Source organism: Scyliorhinus torazame, chromosome 14 (assembly GCF_047496885.1).
Source record: "Scyliorhinus torazame isolate Kashiwa2021f chromosome 14, sScyTor2.1, whole genome shotgun sequence".
Classification (NCBI taxonomy): domain Eukaryota; kingdom Metazoa; phylum Chordata; class Chondrichthyes; order Carcharhiniformes; family Scyliorhinidae; genus Scyliorhinus; species Scyliorhinus torazame.
Window position 1 is genome coordinate 194,517,456 of NC_092720.1, and position 21,151 is coordinate 194,538,606.

General features: G+C 42.3%; 1 protein-coding gene across 1 annotated transcript in view; it reads right to left on the reverse strand.

Annotated features, from left to right (window-relative positions):
* Nucleotides 1-21,151, reverse strand: part of LOC140390318 (uncharacterized) — a 408,192-nt gene that overhangs the window by 142,316 nt on the left and 244,725 nt on the right. Inside the window, exons 47-55 of the mRNA XM_072475373.1 lie at nt 16,292-16,318; nt 14,786-14,821; nt 14,131-14,157; nt 13,949-13,975; nt 12,092-12,118; nt 10,612-10,647; nt 8,725-8,751; nt 7,202-7,237; nt 6,780-6,806 (exon numbers count right to left, since the gene is read on the reverse strand). Coding sequence (XP_072331474.1) covers nt 6,780-6,806; nt 7,202-7,237; nt 8,725-8,751; nt 10,612-10,647; nt 12,092-12,118; nt 13,949-13,975; nt 14,131-14,157; nt 14,786-14,821; nt 16,292-16,318 — 270 coding nt within the window. The remainder of the gene's footprint in view (nt 1-6,779; nt 6,807-7,201; nt 7,238-8,724; nt 8,752-10,611; nt 10,648-12,091; nt 12,119-13,948; nt 13,976-14,130; nt 14,158-14,785; nt 14,822-16,291; nt 16,319-21,151) is intronic.

A 21,151-nucleotide genomic window follows, 5' to 3' on the forward strand; every position in this document is an offset into this window, starting at 1 on the left:
TCACCTGAAAGAATAAATATAGATCAGGCAAATTTATGTAAATACATTCATAGAACATAGAACATACAGTGCAGAAGGAAGCCATTCGGTCCATCGAGTCTGCACCGACCAATTTAAACCCTCACTCCCACCTTATCCCCGTAATCCAATAACCCCTCCTCACATTTTTTGGTCACGAAGGGCAATTTATCATCGCCAATCCACCTAACCTGTACGTCTTTGGACTGTGGGAGGAACACCGGAGCACCCGGAGGAAACCCACGCAGACACGGGGAGAACGTGCAGACTCCGCACAGACAGTGACCCAGCAGGTAATCGAACCTGGGACCCCGGCGCTGTGAAGCCACATTGCTAATCACTTGTGCTACCGTGCTGCCCTAATAGCCAAATAAACAATGAAGACCAGTATAGCTGTTATTGCCTGACCTGTCAGGGTTCCAGGCGACAAACGGAGATGGGAATTAATGATTCGTTCAGAAACGATTCCTAACTGTTGGATGTAATGCTTCGGAACGCAAGACGTATTCAGAAACAAATATTGCAACTTGAGCCGTCAGAACCCGGCGCTCATATGCAACTGTAAATACTTTGCTGGTCATGGGGAGCGCGGCATTGCATACATTTTAATCAATTATATTTTTAACATAAGTCCACATTGTGCGTCAGGAGTACTAATTATCGTTCCGAATTTGTATCTGTTTCTTGAAGTCAGTGTTTGTCAACATGAAGACGAACTGGCAGTGGAATCAAATGGAAGACTGCAATGCAGGTAGCTGTCAGGAAATAATATCTTCTTGACAGTTGAATTGAAAGTTGGTTCAGACATCGTTTACAGGACTCCAGCGTGATTTGTTGCCCGATTCTGTTCATTATTTGACGTTATTTTGAGCTACTGACACGGCTTGATAAACTGCATGCTGTTGGGGCTTCGCAATTTCGGGCTGCAAGTAAGGTTAATGTTAACTTTTGGACTTTGTTTCAACAATAATGACAGGATAGAGGTTCTTGTATGACTGAATATGCCGAGGTAAATGCAACGGGTGTTTTATGGGAGCGGTATTGCGGTAGGGGGCGGTTTGTGGGACGGTGTGGCTGAATATAGGACATCAACACGGGAGGACAATTGCAAGTAGTGACGTCGGCCGCAAGAAGAAGAAAGGTTTTCACAAGAGCCCCTGCCAAAATCTGGTCATGTGCACTTATATTTAGCAATCAACGTGCAGTATTCGCCCTGAATGGTATTGTTTCAGGTAGTTTATCCGTGGCACCACCAACGCCAATATGGCACGCAAGAGGAAACACGAATTGGAAAGCACCGGCAATTGTGAGTTAATAATTATGGAAACACAGAACGTTTCCATGTCTGAAATCATAGAACCATAGAATCGTAGAATCATAGAATCATAGAATCATAGAATCTTAGAATCTGAGAATCATTGAATCATTGAATCATAGAATCATAGAATTTACAGTGCAGAAGGAGGCCATTCGGCACGTCGAGTCTGCACCGGCCCTTGGAAAGAGCAAGCTACATAAGCTCCACGCCTCCAACCTATCCCGTTATCCCCATAAACCAGTAAACCCACCTAACCTGTTTGGACATTGAGGGCAATTTAGAATGCCAATCATTTGGACTGTGGAGGGAAACCGGAGCACCCGGAGGAAACCCACATTCCAAAAATGTACAGGTTAGGTGGATTGGCCATTCTAAATTGCCCTTAGTGTCCAAAACGTTTAGGTGGGCTTACTGGGTTATGGGGATAAAGGGGATAGGGTGGAGGCATGGGGCTTAAGTAGGGTACTCTTTCCAAGGGCGGCTGCAGACTCGATGGGCCGAATGGCCTCCTTCTGCACTGCAAGTTCTATGATTCTATGATTCCATTATCTCAGAGACTGAAATGTTCTGTGTTGCCAGAATTATTAACTGAAAATTGCCGGTGTTTTCCAATTTGTTTTCCTCTTGCGTGCCATATTGGCTTCGGTGATGCCACGGATAATCAATTAATATTAACAAATTACAAAGGAAAAATCATCCTTAGTGTGAACGGCGACGTTAGGTTTTGCGGAGAACAACATAAGAAATAACCCCATGGAAAATGTCTGACGCATATGTTTTTCATGTAGGTTAATTTCTGGAAGAGAAAATGTTTACATTTCCACTTTCAAATGTTCATGGTATGCACGCGGAAGTAACCAGAGAATGTCCCCTCGTGCCGACCGGTGCAGTATTTTATTGAAATCAACCCTCCGTGCATTCTTCCGACATTGATTCTGTCATCTGAGTTAAGAGTTGAATATATTAAAGTACCCAAAATTATACATCGCTTTACATCGTGCCATTGACTATTGGGAACTTCGGGAAAGAATGGTTCCTCATTGATATATATAGAAAACATAGTGAAACATGCCTTCCAGAATGAGAAACCCCTCTAATATTAACCATGAACTCTACGCCCAGGAGCACTTTTGTGGGAATCTGTCCGAGTATCTCAGAAAGTGCCTCGTTGCCCATATTTCGTTTCCTGATCAAGCACGGTTCATAATATGGTAGAATTCAATCTCCACTTTGAAAGAAAGAAGGTAGAATCACATGTAAAGGTGTTACAGTTAAATAAAGGTAACTACAGGGGCATGAGGGATGAACTGACGAAAGTCGACTGGGAACAGAGCCTAGTGGGAAAGACAGTAGAACAGCAATGGCAGGAGTTTCTGTGAGTAATTGAGGACACAGTACAGAGGTTCATCCCAAAGAAAAGAAAGGTTATCAGAGAGGGGATTAGGCAGCGATGGCTGACAAAGGAAGTTCGGGAATGCATTAAAGCAAAAGAGAAAGCCTATAATGTGGCAAAGAGTAGTGGGAAGTCGGAAAATTGGGAAGGCTACAAAAACAAACAGAGGATAACAAAGAGAGAAATAAAGAAAGAGAGGATCAATTATGAAGGTAGGCTAGCCAGTAACATTAGGAATGATAGTAAAAGTTTATTTAAATACATTAAAAACAAACAAGAGGCGGGCGCTACAAAATGACGCTGGTAATCTAGTGATGGGAGACAAGGAAATAGCTGAGGAACTAAATAAGTACTTTGCGTCAGTCTTCACAGTAGAATACATGAGTAATATCCCAACAATTCAGGTGAGTCAGGGGTCAGAGTTGAATATGGTACCCATCACAGAGGAGAAAGTGCGAGAGAAACTAAGAGGTATAAAAATTGATAAATCTCCGGGCCCAGGTGGGCTACATCCTAGAGTTCTAAAGGAGATAGCTGAAGAAATAGTGAAGGCGTTAGTTATGATCTTTCAAAAGTCACTCGAGTCAGGGAAAGTCCCAGAGGATTGGAAAATCGCTGTTCAAGAAGGGAAGAAGGAAAGAGATGGAAAATTATAGGCCAATTAGCCTAACCTCGGTTGTTGGCAAGATTCTAGAATCCATTGTTAAGGATGAGATTTCTAAATTCTTGGAAGTGCAGTGTCGGATTAGGACAAGTCAGCATGGATTTAGTAAGGGGAGGATGTGCCTGACAAACCTGTTAGGGTTCTTTGAAGAGATAACAAATAGGTTAGACCAAGTAGAGGCAATGGATGTTATCTATCTTGACTTCCAAAAGGCCTTTGATAAGGTGCCTCACAGGAGACTGCTGAGTAAAATAAGGGCCCATGGTATTCGAGGCAAGGTACTAACATGGATTGACGACTGTCTATCAGGCAGAAGGCAGAAAGTTGGGATAAAAGGTTCTTTTTCGGAATGGCAACCGGTGACGAGTGGTGTCCCGCAGGGTTCAGTGTTGGGGCCACAGCTGTTCTCTTTATATATTAACGATCTAGATGACGGGACTGAGGGCATTCTGGCTAAGTTTGCCGAAGATACAAAGATAGATGGAGGGGCAGGTAGTATGGAGGAGGTGGGAAGGCTGCAGAAAGATTTAGACAGTTCAGGAGAGTGGTCTAAGAAATGGCTGATGAAATTCAACGTGGGCAAGTGCGAGGTCTTGCCCTTTGGAAAAACGAATAGAGGCATGGACTATTTTCTAAACGGTGACAAAATTCATAATGCTGAAGTGCTAAGGGACTTGGGAGTCCTAGTCCGGGATTCTCTAAATGTAAACGTGCAGGTTGAGGCCGTAATTAAGAAAGCAAATGCAATGTTGTCATTTATCTCAAGAGGCTTGGAATATAAAAACAGGGATGTACTTCTGAAGCTTTATAAAGCATTAGTTAGGCCCCATTTAGAATACTGTGAGCAAGTGTGGGCCCCACACCTCAGGAAGGACATACTGGGACTGGAGCGGGTCCAGCGGAGATTCACATGGATGATCCCAGGAATGGTAGGCCTTACATACGATGGCCGTCTGAGGTTCCTGGGATTATATTCATTGGAGTTTAGGAGGTTAAGGGGAGATCTAATAGAAACTTACAAGATAATGAATGGCTTAGATATGGTGGACGGAGGGAAGTTGTTTCCATTAGCAGGGGAGACTAGGACCCGGGGGCACAGCCTTAGAATACAAGTTTTGAACAGTGATGAGGAGAAAGTTCTTCAGCCAGAGAGTGGTGGGTCTGTGGAATTCATTGCCACGGAGGGCGGTGAAGGCCGGGTCGTTGAGTGTGCTTAAGACAGAAGTTGATAAATTCTTGACTTCTCGAGGAATTAAAGGCTATGGAGAGAGAGCGGGTAAATGGAGTTGAAATCAGCCATGATTGAATGGTGAAATGGACTCGATGGGCCGAATGGCCTTACTTCCGCTCCTATGTCTTATGGTCTTATTGTCAGAGTGTGCCGCATTAAACACAACATTTAAGTAGAAACCGCAAACTACACACCATTCTGAATTCCGAATATATCATCATTCGTTCATTCGCTGACTCAAATTTCGTGGGGCGAAACTGCTGTGTTTTGAGGTGAAACGTACCAACATGAGCCGGTTTTACTGCACCCAAACCCAAACCACCAACCTCCACCTCCCCCAACGCCGGCCGTCACCCCCCCCCCCCACCCCACCCCCCGCCCTGCGTCTATTTCCATCATTATATCCATGCTTGCCTGAATAGCATCTTTCCAATGTCAAATTCCCCACTTCGTGATCTCCGAACCGCTCTCACTGCAGATGTCTCCACCTGCCTGCTCGCCCCACCCCCAGATGTCCCCAAACCTGCCGTCTGTCCAAAACCCCACGCACATGTGGCTGAAAACAATCATACCCAGACAGCTAAACTGAAACACACGCCCTCTTGTCCGAATACCGTAAAATACGATCGCCAGCTTCCGATGTCCAACTGTCAAAACCCAATGTCCGAATCCCCTTTCATGTCTGAACTGTGCATACCAATGACGTCTCAAACCTCTGCAGAAGCAGATGTTCCGAGATCTGAAAACCCCACCCCAACATGATGACTATACCTTAGCTCATGTTCTACACAACTCTACCACAGATTGGCGATCACCCTCATAAAAAAATACTTCCGCATTCAAGGGCATTCAGCCTCTGATCTGCGGGTAAGCGTTCTCCAAGGCGGCCTTCAGGACGCGCAACAATGCAAAATCGCCGAGCAGAAAATTACAGCCAAGTTCCATACACATGAGTACGGCCGAAACCAGGACCTTGGGTTCATGTCGCAATACAATCATCACCCACCATCTGGCCTGGGCTTGCGAAATCCTACCAACTGCCCTGGCTTGAGACAATTCACACCTCTTTAACTTGGGGTTACCCATTTCTCTGGATCTGTAAAGACTTAATTACCTGCAAATGCTCGCATTCAAAGCATTGACTTTGGCCATATATATGTTTCTGGAACATACCTCTTCATTCGCCTGAGGAAGGAGCATTGCTTCGAAAGCTAGAGATTTGAAACAAACCTGTTGGACTTTAACCTAGTGTTGTAAGCCTTCTTACTGTGATCACCACAGTCCGACGCCTGCATCGCCACATCAAAATGAAATAAGCCGATGTATCATGAGACAAGCCATCGTTTTACGAATACCCGTGATACCGCACCCGCCCCCGCCCCCCAACACACACATATCCATATCTTCACTCATCCTGTGTCAGAACAACCAGTGCCTCCATTTCCTAATGCGTCCTATTCATCCCCGATATTTTTGATACTCATACCCTCCTCTGATGTACAAATACATTAACTCAAAGTCCATTAGCTTGCATCAAATACTAAACTTCTCGCATTTAATGTGGGGCGGCATTCTCCTGTTCTCGGCCGCATGTCATTCACTGGTGGTGGGATGGTATTTTGTTTCGCCAAATGGCGATAGGATTTCCCCCGGGTAAACACAACCGCAGCAGCGAAAGCCGCTGGATGAAGTTAATATTTATAAGACATTGATTCTTCTCAATACTTTGTTTCAGGTAAAGCTGTGAACTAATTAACAACTAGCATGGTCTAAGATAAATGTGCAACCAGCAGAGGTCATAAGCTTTTGGTTGGTACTTCTGGCCATCGCACAAATGTTCATAACTTTTAAAAATTTAAATAAATTCCAGGTAAACATCACTGAATGTCGAATTGGTAAACCGACCAACATTGCTAATTGTTTTCTGTTCTCACCTGCAATTTTCTAATGGCTACTCACCATTTATTTTAATGCGGGCAAAAAAATCTGAAGATATTTGTTGAAACATTGTCCATAAGGATAGATTCTTCAAGGTTATAATTTTAGATGACAGGTCAGGGACTTCAAATATCGGATATTAGAGTTAGGAAATTACATACTGCAATTTGGCGGAAAATTCTTTATGAATATCACAGCCCGTGACAGCACACTTTACCTGACTCCTTCTTCTTTAGTTCTGACTCTGGATTTAAATATTCATTTTGTTATTGTTAACTACTCAAGCTGCACATAAATCTAGTACTGATTATCAATGTTTGAAGCAACGCGTAGAAAACTGATTTTGGAAAAACAAATTTGGCATTCAACATATTGGAAGGCTTCTGCCAAGTATTAGCTGCACTCGTCACTAATAACTCGTGCTGCCTCATGGCGCAGAGGCTCCTGATTCGATCCAGGCCCCAGACTGCTGACCTTGTGGAATTTCCACATTTTACACGTGTCTGCCTGGGCCCCAGCCTCAAAATACAAGAGATGTGAGGGTCGGCGAACTCACCACTGAAAATTGCCCCGTCATTGGACAAAAAAGAATTGCGTACTGTAAATAAATAATAATATCGCAATGCAAATTTTATTTACCTGCACCAATCAAAGCTTTGTTGACTTGTTTTAATTCTGAAACACAAATCCAATTTTTTGGCGAAAGTGCAAAGTCAATGATTGTTTAGCCATGACTATTATTCTTTATTTCTTTCACCAAAAATGTTTATCTTATTGGAGCAAAGATCTATACAAATCACAATAGAGGCAGGACAACTTCCTCGGCATGTAGACGATGGACTAGACTCAGTTCTATAAAAGTGCTTGTCTATTTTGTAACGTCTATTTTAGCAATGTATTGTGGGCGCCAGAAGATCGTTTATGATATAAAACTCCATGTTGTTTGGACGATTGCATGCTTATCAATGTTTTCAATTTCAGACGTTTTATGAATTGCGCCCCAACATTACGTCTGAAACAAAGCCCTCTGGAATGGGAGAGATAACAGTTGAAATACAGCCATAAGAATAATTCAAAACCAATGCAAAACGATTAAGGCGGAGATGTGGCCAAGACAATATCCTGTAGCCACTGAAATGATATTGCTCGAGCCACCGAATTTACAGAAACATTTCCGAAGAATATGTGTTGTACAGCCAGGTTTTTAAAGTCACTATTCGCGACAATGAATCGAACGAAGAACTAAAAGTAATGAGAACAAGTTGATATGCATGCTTGTTCGATTTCCCACACATTACCAAGGTTGTGACTCCCATTTGGATTAGACAAAAAGGCTCATTTGCACCTCTGATTTACTCTTTCCAACTAATTTCGAAGTTTAACTTCTCCATCGGATTACCTCCAAATATTTTCCACGTAATAGTTGACTTTTTAGTGATTTGCTGCATCAACTCCGGCTGTTGGACGATCGGTTTTGGTACCATAATATCAGCTGTGAAGGTGATTGCACGTACTCCAACTGACACTGGTTCATTAAAAAAAATTCAATAATCCTGTGAAATTATAATTATACTTTCTCATAGATCCTATCATTATCACAACCTTCACTAAACCATGTCAACTAAAATTCGAGCATAATAGCATCCAGAGAGTAAGAATGTAATGTTCTGTTCCTACTTTCTTTTCAATAAGTATTTCACCATATGCTAAGCAGTCCATTGGCGCGATAAATTGCCAAATGTCCATGCACATTCCAAATATTGCATGAGGAATTGGCAAAGTGCTGATATTGATAGAATAAAGAGACTCATTCACACTTCAATCAGAATGGCTAGATTTCATGTCGAGTTTATCAAAATGTTGTAATTAAGCTGGATCGGCACTGTAAAATGCATCGTCTTTCCTTGATACACCATTCGATCGTTGATCCGATTTAACTGACGCGACGGGACCATTTTGTCATTGCCGCCAATCAATCATGGTTTTCTTGCAGGAAATATTTTTTCAAAATTTAGCTGGAACATTCCAACTTGTTACCTGTATGCGGAGATATTGCTTCGTAAGTTCTATTAACATTTCGAGGAAAAGTGACACCGAGTTGCTTCACATTAACAAAGCCGTGAGCAAACGAGGGAATATTTAAATTTGGCAAATTTACTTGCCTGTCATATATTTACTCAGAGTTCGGTCTATATTGAACGAATGTATTACAATAATGTCAGAAACATTGATGTCTATTTTAAGTAAAACGTTATCAATCAAGAGACATTGAAACAACATATGGTGAAAATATAGAATGAAGGATCAATTGCGGAAAGCTACGAACTGTATGTTTTACTGCATTGTTTGGAGCAAGGAAAACATCAGGCTGAGTCTTTGTTTCGCAGTTTTTCAATTAAAATATTCTCCTGTTTTATACCTTGATAACGAACACATTTTCATCTCAATAATTTGGAACACTGCATATAAGTATTATTTTCTCCCAACGCAGAGCACACTTCCATCTGATCCACGCTTCCTTTTCTCATGTAAATACCCCTTTCACATTTATGCCAAATTCCACGCTTGCAATCTCGTGACCAAATATTTACATATCATGTCATATACTGATTAACAAAAAATGTGTTGTGCTCTGAAAATGTCCTCATTCCGTCCGCAGAATTTGGTCTAAATTGGGTAAAATAACTGAACAAATATAAATCCATTAATATTGGGAACATGACATTTATACAGGCCCACGTTTGCAAGGAGACCATGTTATTCAAGGTTATCTGATATGTTGGATAAACATTGGGAATGTAAATGGACATCATGATGCTCTGTGAGCAAAGGATGTGGTTAACACAACAGTGAGAAATAACCTTAATTCAGATAATATTTATGGAGAAAAAACTTCGACGGGGATACGAGATAACGGAGGAAATAGAATAGTGGTCGACGTATTTAACACATGTCAACTACATATCAATAGATAACATGTGTTTGGAAGGACTTTACTGCAGTTATCACGTGCGACATTCAACTTTACATTAATTTGACGAAGCATATTCACAAAGTCTAACACGAAAATGCATGCAAAAGTACTTTGGGACACCCTAACACGCTTTTGGAACAGTTCATCTTAGATTTTTGTCCGGAAGTTGATATTGGATCAGGTTCTGTAATGAGGCAGGATAAATTCAATAATTTGTAATAAAGGGTCGTACCTGCCCGAGGGATCACAATATGATATAATTTGGCAGTGAGTCGAAATTTGAGACCTGGCGTCTTTACTAGTGCTAAAACATTCAAAAATACGTGAAAACTCGCTCATAATGACTTCAGTGATATCTTAAAAGAAATCTGGTGAAAATCAAGTGTCGGACATTTAATGTAATTTTATAACTCCCAACATGTGTATAATCCACTGATGAAGAAAGCTCCTGCCAAATATATTCAATAATAATGACAAACTGAGGAAGTCAAAAGTGTCATGAAAGTAAAATAAAAGACGGATAATACTGTGCACGTTTCTTGGACGGGGAACACTTCAGCAGTCAAGGGTATTCAGCCTGTGATCTCCGGGTAAGCGTTCTCCAAGGCGGCCTTCAACGCAAAATCACCGAGCAGAAACTTATAGCCAAGTTCCCCACACATGTGTACGGCCTCAACCGGGACCTTGGATTCATTTCGCATTACATTTATCCCCACCATCTGGCCTGGGCTTGCGAAATCCTATCAATTGTCCTGGCTTGAGACAATTCAAACATCTTTAACCTGGAGTTACCCCTATCTCTGGACCTGTAAAGACTTAATTACCTGCAAATGCTCGCATTCAAAGCATTGTCTTGCATCTTTGACTTTGTCCATATAGATATTTCTGGAACACTCCTATTCATCCACCTGAGGAAGGAGCAGTGCTGCGAAAGCTAGTGCTTTGAAACAAACCTGTTGTACTTCAACCTCGTGTTGTAAGACATCTTACTGTGCTCATCCCAGTCCAACGCCAGCATTTCCACATTAATGCATGTTAGCACGTACAATATTGGCCGATTTAAAATTTCACTCACCCTTTTCATCAAGGCGATTTTTCAATGTTTCTATTTCTGAAAAGTACAGAGATATGTTTTAAGTATGCGTAACGTTACTCGTGTCGTTTCTATTTATTATGTTATTGTTCAATTGTCTGCTTTTCGCTCGTGTTGTAGTTATTGCTGTACATAGACATGCAAATTCGGTGCGCTTTCTTTAACTGGCATTGACTTACGAAAGAGACAGTGGTGAAACTTTGGAAGGAAAGAATAATCTGAAGGACAACGCGCCCTGATAGAATGTGACTAAGATGTTGCACATAAATTAGATTGGATGAAACAAAGCTGAACACCCGAAAGAATAAAGATGGATCAAGCAAATTTATATGAATACATTCATAGCCAAATAAAAAATTAAGACCAGTAAAGCTGTTATTGACGGAACTGAAAGTATTCCTAGCGACAAATTGAGATGGGAAATAATGATCCTTGTATTAACTATTCTTAACTTTTACGCAATGCTCAGGAACGCAAGAAGCATTCAGTAACAAATAGTGCAATGAGACCCGTCAGAACCCGGCGCTCATATGCAAATATAGATATTTTGCAGGTCATGGAAAGCGCGATTTTAGATACATTAAAAGCAATGACATTTTTCACAAAAATCCGTTTGGTGAGATAGGAGTACTAGGTATAATTAAGAATTTGTCTCTGTTTGATGAAGATAGCGTTGGTCAGTATTATAACGAACTCGCAGATGAATAAAATGGAAGAATGCAGCGTAAGTATCTGTCGAGAAATATTGCCTTCCTGACAGTTGAACCGAAAGATGGGTCAGACATCGCTTACAGTACAGATCCCCCCCCCCTCCCGGATTCTGTTCATTATTTGACGTCATGTGGAGGAAATGAGATGGCCCGAGAAACAGTTTGGTGTCAGGTTTTCGCAATTTAGTGCTCCAAGTAAAGACAAATATTGCCTTTTGGACAAAGTTCACACAAGAAAGACAGGAGCCAGAAGAAATAAAAGGGAGAGTAGGAGTGTGTGTGTGTGCGTGTGTCGGTGTGTGTCGCGGGAAGAGCAGAGGGTATTCCGTGGGAGTGCTGGCCCGGTACGGAGCTGTTTGTGGCATGGTGTGGTTGAATATAGAACTTGAAAGCGGGACAACAAATGCAAGTCGTGATGTAGGCCGCAAAATGAATGAAGCGTGTGACAATAACCCATCCTTAAATCTGGGCACATTCTGTTATATTTAGCAATCAACATGCAGTTTTTGTTGCTAACGACTTTGTTCCAGGTAGTTTATCCGCGGCTGCACCGAAGCCAATATGGTACCAGAGGAAAGAAAATTGGCAAAGCACCGACAATTTTGAGTTAAAACTTACAGCAACGCAGCACATTTCTAACTCTGAAATTAATGAATAGTTTTTAAAGAAAAAAATGACCTTAGTGTGGATGTCGACGTTAGGTGTTGCGGGGAAAAAACATACACGAAATAGCCCCATGGAAAATGTCTTACGCTTATCTCTTTCATGCAGGGTTATTTCTGTAAGAGAAAGTGTTTAAACTTGAACTTTCGAATACTCATTGCATGTGCGCGTAATTAACCAAAGGATATCCCCACGTGCGTATCGTGTCGTACATATGCTCAAACTTCCGTCGGGCTAAGTACATTTCTGGAACCCTCCGCGCATTCTTCCGACATTGATTCAATCGTCCGAGATTCGGGTTGAATACATTAAAGGACAGAAAATTATACATCGCTGTACATCGTGCCTTTAAGAATTGGGTACTTTGGAATAGAGTGGTACTTCATTGCAACTATCCGAAATATCTCTTATCAAAACATAGTGAAGCATGTCTTGCAGAATGAGGAAACCCTTCTAATATCAACCTAAAAATCCAGCTCGAGGACCACGTTTCCGGGAATTTGTCCGAATATCTCAGAAAGTGCTTTATTGACGACATTTCGTTTCCTGATTCAGTACGATTCATTGGTAGGGTATGCCGCATTAATTATTACATTTAAGTAGAAACCGCATACAACACACGATTCTGAATTCTGAATAAATCTTTGCTTTTTCATTCGCTGACTGAAATTTCATAGGGCCAACTATTTTTTTGACCGGAAGCGTAGCAACGTGAGACGGTTCTACTGCACCCAAGCACCCCCCACCGCCCGCGCACCGCCCCCCCCCCCAGCTCTAGCGCCTGTCTGCATCCACTTATATCCTCCAGTTTCCTCGGCTGTATACTACACAACATCATGCCCAAGGCCCACCAATATCTTCATCCATGGCCTGAAGAGCGTCTTCCCAATATAACATTTGTAGGATGCCAAAACCTCTCGATGCCAGAACCGCAATCACTGCAGAAGTCTCCACCCTCGCGCTCGGTACGCCCCCAGATGCCCTAAACACCCAAAGCTAACTAAATAAAAACCGCCTCGTAACAATGGCTGCAACCATTTTACCCCAACCTGCAAAACATCAAAAGCCGCCCCCGTTTTCCGAGTTCTTCTAGTTCGATTCCCAGCTTCCGATGTCCAATATCCAACCACAATGTCCGAATCCCCTTTCACGTCTGAACTGCCCATACCACTGACGACTGACCACTCCGCAGCGCCAGATGTTCTGGCGATGTCTGAAAACCCCACCTCACCCTGATGTCCAAAATCATACCCCAGGTTCTACAGACCAATGTGCACCCACGCGTCAAAACGATATCTCACGTGCAAAACCGCCGTTCTTCGATTACCCGTGATGTCGTAACTGTCCTCCGTTCCACACAGATATCCATATCTTCACTATCCTGTATCCGAACCACCAGCCCGTCCTTGTCCGAAAGCATCGAACCCCACCACTCCCCGATATTCGAATCCTGAAACTCTCCTCTGATGTTCGATTGTATATTCCCAAAGCCCATTCACTTGTGTCAGAGACTGAACTTCTCGCAGTCAATATGGGTCGGGATTCTCCTGTCCGCCAGAAGCGTGTTTCTGGGCCGCATGTGATTCGCTGGCGGCGGGATGGTATTTCATTTACTGTTTGTTGACAGGATTTTCCCCAGGTAAACACCAACGCAGCAGCGAAAACCGCTGGCTGAATTTCAGATTTATAAGACATTGATTCTTCTTTGAACTTTCTTTCAGGCTAAGCTGTGAACTATTTAGAAACTAACATGTTCTCAGCAAAATCTGCAACGAACAGAGGTCATAAGCTTTTGTTTGCGACTGCTGCAATTCTCAAAAAATTTCAAAACCTGCTTTCTATTTAAATCAATTCCAGGTAAACATTACTTAATGTAGATTTAGTGAACCAGCCATCAGAGATAATTGTCTGCTATTCTCACGTGCATTTTTGCAAAGGATACTCACCATTTTCTTTAATATGGGAAAACAAATCTGAAGATAATTGTTGAAAATTGTCAATAAGCATAGATTCATGAAAGTCATTATATCACATTTTAGTTCAGGGAATTCAATTATTGTATATTATAGTTATGAAATTTGGCGGAATATTCGTTACGTAGTTCAGAACCCGTGACAGCACACTTTACCTGACTCCTTCTTCTTTAGTTCTGACTCTGGATTTAAATATAGCGTTTGTTATTGTTAACAAATGAAGCTGCGCACAAATCTGGTACTGATTATCAATGGTTCAAGAAACGCCCAGAAAAATGTTTTTTGGGAAAACAAATTTGTCATTCAATATATTGGAAAGCTTCCGGCCACCATTGGCTGCACTAATTGACAATATAATGTGTTCAGGTAGGATTAACGATTTAATTACCGCAACATGGTGAACATTTGCTGTTTCCACAGAAACTAAACTACTATTATCCAAAACACGATTATTATATTCCATGGGCATGAATGGGTTTCAAAAAAAATGTACCATCCCTGAGTTGCTTTGCTTTTCAAAGTACTTTAATAAACTCAGCACTGCAGTGAATAGCACAGCTGCTTCACGACGCTGAGGATCCGGGTTCGATCACTGCGCTGAGGATCAGGGTTGCATGCCGGCCCCAGACTGCTGTCCATGTGGAGTTTTCACATTTTCCAAGTGTCTGCTTGGGACTCAGCCACACTATTCTAGAGATGTGAGGGTCGGTGAATTCGCCACGGAAAATTGCCCTTTGATTGGTATAAAAAATAACGGCGTACCATAAATTAATAAATAAGTAAAAATATATTCAGACCAATTTTGTTTACCTGCACCAATCAAAGTTTCATTGACTTGCTTCAATTCTGAAAAAAGAAATCCAGTTTGTTTGCGAAAGTGCAAAGTATAAACAACCGCACAATGATTGTTTAACCATGACTTTCATATTTTTTGCTCTCCCTAAAAAAAAAGATTTATCTTATTGGAGCAAAGAGCTATGCAATCGCAATAGATGCAGACCAACGTCCTCGGTATGGAAACGATGGTCTAGACAAAGTTCTGTAAAATTGCTTGTCTATTTTGTAACGTCTATTTTTGCAATGTACGGCGTGTGCCATAAGATCATTTGGAATATAAAATTCCATGATGTTTGAATGATTGCATGTATTATTAATGCTTCTAATTCAAGACGTTTGATGACTGGCGCCCCACCATTAAGTCTGAGTCAAAGTCCTCCAGCGAGGGAGTGTTAAAAATGAAATACAGCAATAACAATAATTCAAAACCATTGCAGTACATTTAAGGAGGACAGCTGGCCAAGACATTATCCTATAGCCACTGAAATTATATTGCTAGAGGAAACTAATTTTCAATATTCACGATCAGCAATGCAACAATGAAACGAAAGAAGAACTGAAAGTAATGAGAACAAATAGTTATGAATGCTTATTAGATGTCCTACCCATGATCTCAGCTGATGACTCCCATTTTGACTTCACAAAAAGGATTATTTGCCCCTATGATTAACTCTTTCCAAATAATTTCGCAGTTTCAGGTCTTTGCTGGATTAACTCCAAATATTTAACCGTCCTACCTTAGTTTTTTTATATTTGCTACGTAAATTCCTGCTGTTGGACGATCGGCTTTCGGACCATTATACCATTTGGGAAACTGTTTCTATGTACTCCAACTGACACTAGTTCATTGAGAGTTTTGGAATAATCGTGTGAAATTTTAATTATAATGTCTCATTAATTATATCGTTATCGCAAGATTTACTAAATAATGTAAACAAAAAATCGAACAGAAGAGCATCCAGAGAGTAAGAATGTAATGTTCTTCTCCACCATGTTTCGCAATAAATATTTGACCAGAAGCAAAGCAGTTCATTGGTGCGATAAGTTGCCAAATGTTCATGTACATTCCAAATATGGCATAAGGAATTGGCAAAGTGTTAATGGTGATCGATGAAAGAGATTAATTCTCACTTCAACAGGATACCGTGAACTGATGTTGAGTTTATCAAATGTCGAAATTGAACTGATCCCGCAATGTGAAATGCATAGTGTTTCTCTTGATACATCATTCGATCGCTATTTCGATTTAATTAACGTGATTGGGACCATTTTGACAGTGTCGCCAATAAATCACGGTTATTCTGAAGGAATTTTAAAAAAAAAAATTAACTGGAACAACATTACAGCTGGTTATCTGTATGCAGAGATAATGCTTCGCAAGTTCTCAGAACATTTCTCGGAAAGGTGCTACTTAGATGCTTCACATAAACTAAGTCGTGAGCAAAGGCCGGAATATGAACATTTGCCAAATTCACTTGCCTGTTGTACATTTACTCAGATTTCGGTCTATGTTAATGGATTGAATTACAACGATGTCAGAAAAATAAGTGTAAATTTCAATCAAAACTTTCTCAATCTATAAACATTGAAACCACAGATGGCGACAATATAGGATGAAGGATCCATTGCGGCAAACTACGAACTATATGTTTTATGCATTTTCTCGAGAAAGGAAACAATCATGTTGAGTTTTTGTTTCGTACTTCTTTCAAGTAACATCCCCTATTTTATATTTCTTGATAACGAACACATTTTTAGCTCAACAAACCTCTGATCCACACTTCCTCTCCTCATGTAAATAGTGCTTTTATATTTATGCCAAACACTTGCCATCTCAAGTGGCCAAATCTATATTATCATGTTATGCACTGTTCAACCAAAAATATGTTGTTCTCTGGAAATGTCCTTATTACGCACTTAGCATTTCCTCTAAGTTGAGTGAAATAACAGCACAAATATAAATGCATGAAAGTTGGTAACATGGTATTTATACAGGCGCGTCTGCAACATGACCATATTATTCAAGGTTATCTGATTTTTCGGACAAACACTGGGAATGTAAATGCACGTCGTGTAGCTCTGTGAGTAAAGGGTGAGGTCTGTAAAATAGTATGATATAACTTTGTTTCAGATAATATTTATGTCGAAACATTTTGGACGGATATACGAAATAAAGGAGGAAATAACTTAATGATCGATGAATTTAAATCTCCATAACAGTAGCAACACAGCGTTGTCGAACACAAATCAATGGATAATATGTGTTTCAAAGCATTTTGCTGTAATTATCATGTGAAACATGCAACTTCACATGGATTTGACGAAGCACATTGGCAAAGCCGAACTCGATAATGAGTGCAAACATTATTTTTGAGACACCTTAACATCCTATTGGAACAGTGCGTCTTAGAATTTCGACCAGATATTGGATCTGGTTATGTGTAATGAAGCAGGATATATTCAATGATTTATCATACCTGAGATCGGAGAGTATTATAGTTAGCTATCGCATTTCTATTAGAAATCTAGTGCTAGGAAACAGATAGTTGACAGTAACTTTGAAATTTAAAAAAAAAGTATTTAAAAAAGTTTTAATTAATTGAAGCAATGTCAGTTAGAGGGGTGTTGTGCTCTGACTGTGAGATGTGGCAGGTCCGGGAGGCTTCCAGCGTCCCGGATGGCTTCATCTGCAGAAAGTTCACCCAACTGGAGCTCCTCACAGACCGCATGGTTCGGTTGGAGCGGCAATTGGATGCACTTAGGAGCATGCAGGTGGCGGAAAGCGTCATAGATCGCAGTTATGTAAATGTGGTCACACCCAAGGTGCAGGCAGAGAAATGGGTGACCACCAGAAAGGGCAGGCAGTCAGTGCAGGAATCCCCTCTGTTGTCCCCCTCTCGAACAGGTATACCCCTTTGGATACTGTCGGGGGGGATAGCCTATCAGGGGAAAACAGCAGCAGCCAGAGCAGTGGCACCACGGCTGGCTCTGATGTTCAGAAGGGAGGGTCAAAGCGCAGAAGAGTAATAGTAATAGGGGACTCTATAGTCAGGGGCACAGATAGGCGCTTCTGTGGACGTGAAAGAGACTCCAGGATGGTATGTTGCCTCCCTGGTGCCAGGGTCCAGGATGTCTCCGAACGGGTAGAGGGAATCCTCAAGGGGAAGGGCAAACAGGCAGAGGTCGTTGTACATATTGGTACTAACGACATAGGCAGGAAGGGGCATGAGGTCCTGCAGCAGGAGTTCAGGGAGCTAGGCAGAAAGATAAAAGACAGGACCTCGAGGGTTGTAATCTCGGGATTACTCCCTGTGCCACGTGCCAGTGAGGCTAGAAATAGGAAGATAGAGCAGATAAACACGTGGCTAAACAGCTGGTGTAGGAGGGAGGGTTTCCATTATCTGGACCACTGGGAGCTCTTCCGGGGCAGGTGTGACCTGTATAAGAAGGACGGGTTGCATCTAAACCGGAGAGGCATAAATATCCTGGCCGCGAGGTTTGCTAGTGTCACACGGGAGGGTTTAAACTAGTATGGCAGGGGGGTGGGCACGGGGGCAATAGGTCAGTAGGTGAGAGCATTGAGGGAGAAGTAGGGAATAGGGACAGTGTGGCTCTGAGGCAGAGCAGACGGGGAGAAGTTGCTGAACACAGCAGGTCTGGTGGCCTGAAGTGCATATGTTTTAATGCAAGGAGCATTACGGGTAAGGCAGATGAACTTAGAGCTTGGATTAGTACTTGGAACTATGATGTTGTTGCCATTACAGAGACCTGGTTGAGGGAAGGGCAGGATTGGCAGCTAAACGTTCCAGGATTTAGATGTTTCAGGCGGGATCGAGGGGGATGTAAAAGGGAGGTGGATTTGCGCTACTTGTTCGGGAGACTATCACAGCTATACTGCGAGAGGACAGTGAGGCTATATGGGTAGAGATCAGGAATAAGAAGGGTGCAGTCACAATGTTGGGGGTATACTACAGGCCTCCCAACAGCCAGCGGGAGATAGAGGAGCAGATAGGTAGACAGATTTTGGAAAAGAGTAAAAACAACAGGGTTGTGGTGATGGGAGACTTCAACTTCCCCAATATTGACTGGGACTCACTTAGTGCCAGGGGTTTAGACGGGGCGGAGTTTGTAAGGAGCATCCAGGAGGGCTTCTTAAAACAATATGTAAGCAGTCCAACTAGGGAAGGGGCGGTACTGGACCTGGTATTGGGGAATGAGCCCGGCCAGGTGGTAGATGTTTCAGTAGGGGAGCATTTCGGTAACAGTGACCACAATTCAGTAAGTTTTAAAGTACTGGTGGACAAGGATAAGAGTGGTCCGAGGATGAATGTGCTAAATTGGGGGAAGGCTAATTATAACAATATTAGGCGGGAACTGAAGAACATAGATTGGGGGCGGATGTTTGAGGGCAAATCAACATCTGACATGTGGGAGGCTTTAAAGTGTCAGTTGAAAGGAATACAGGACCGGCATGTTCCTGTGAGGAAGAAAGATAAATACGGCAATTTTCGGGAACCTTGGATGACGAGTGATATTGTATGCCTCGTCAAAAAGAAAAAGGAGGCATTTGTCAGGGCTAAAAGGCTGGGAACAGACGAAGGCTGTGTGGCATATAAGGAAAGCAGGAAGGAACTTAAGCAAGGAGTCAGGAGGGCTAGAAGGGGGTCACGAAAAGTCATTAGCAAATAGGGTTAAGGAAAATCCCAAGGCTTTTTACACGTACATAAAAAGCAAGAGGGTAGCCAGGGAAAGGGTTGGCCCACTGAAGGATAGGCAAGGGAATCTATGTGTGGAGCCAGAGGAAATGGGCGAGGTACTGAATGAATACTTTGCATCAGTATTCACCAAAGAGAAGGAATTGGTAGATGTTGAGTCTGGAGAAGGGGGTGTAGATAGCCTGGGTCACATTGTGATCCAAAAAGACGAGGTGTTGGGTGTCTTAAAAAATATTAAGGTAGATAAGTCCCCAGGGCCTGATGGGATCTACCCCAGAATACTGAAGGAGGCTGGAGAGGAAATTGCTGAGGCCTTGACAGAAATCTTTGGATCCTCGCTGTCTTCAGGGGATGTCCCGGAGGACTGGAGAATAGCCAATGTTGTTCCTCTGTTTAAGAAGGGTAGCAAGGATAATCCCGGGAACTACAGGCCGGTGAGCCTTACGTCAGTGGTAGGGAAATTACTGGAGAGAATTCTTAGAGACAGGATCTACTCCGATTTGGAAGCAAATGGACGTATTAGTGAGAGGCAGCACGGTTTTGTGAAGGGGAGGTCGTGTCTCACTAACTTGATAGAGTTTTTCGAGGAGGTCACTAAGATGATTGATGCAGGTAGGGCAGTAGATGTTGTCTATATGGACTTCAGTAAGGACTTTGACAAGGTCCCTCATGGTAGACTAGTACAAAAGGTGAAGTCACACGGGATCAGGGGTGAACTGGCAAGGTGGATACAGAACTGGCTAGGCCATAGACGGCAGAGGGTAGCAATGGAGGGATGCTTTTCTAATTGGAGGGCTGTGACCAGTGGTGTTCCGCAGGGATCAGTGCTGGGACCTTTGCTCTTTGTAGTATATATATATGATTTGGAGGAAAATGTAACTGGTCTGATTAGTAAGTTTGCAGACGACACAAAGGTTGGTGGAATTGCGGATAGCGATGAGGACTGTCTGAGGATACAGCAGGATTTAGATTGTCTGGAGACTTGGGCGGAGAGATGGCAGATGGAGTTTAATCCGGAAAATGTGAGGTAATGCATTTTGGAAGGTCTAATGCAGGTAGGGAATATACAGTGAATGGTAGAACCCTCAAGAGTATTGAAAGTCAAAGAGATCTAGGAGTACAGGTCCACAGGTCATTGAAAGGGGCAACACAGGTGGAGAAGGTAGTCAAGAAGGCATACGGCATGCTTGCCTTCATTGGCCGGGGCATTGAGTATAAGAATTGGCAAGTCATGTTGCAGCTGTATAGAACCTTAGTTAGGCCACACTTGGAGTATAGTGTTCAATTCTGGTCGCCACACTACCAGAAGGATGTGGAGGCTTTAGAGAGGGTGCAGAAGAGATTTACCAGAATGTTGCCTGGTATGGAGGGCATAAGCTATGAGGAGCGGTTGAATAAACTCAGTTTGTTCTCACTGGAAGGAAGGAGGTTGAGGGGAGACCTGATAGAGGTATACAAAATTATGAGGGGCATAGACAGAGTGGATAGTCAGAGGCTTTTCCCCAGGGTAGAAGGGTCAATTACTAGGGGGCATAGGTTTAAGGTGAGAGGGGCAAGGTTTAGAGTAGATGTACGAGGCAAGTTTTTTACGTTGAGGGAGTCGGTACCTGTAACTCGCTACCGG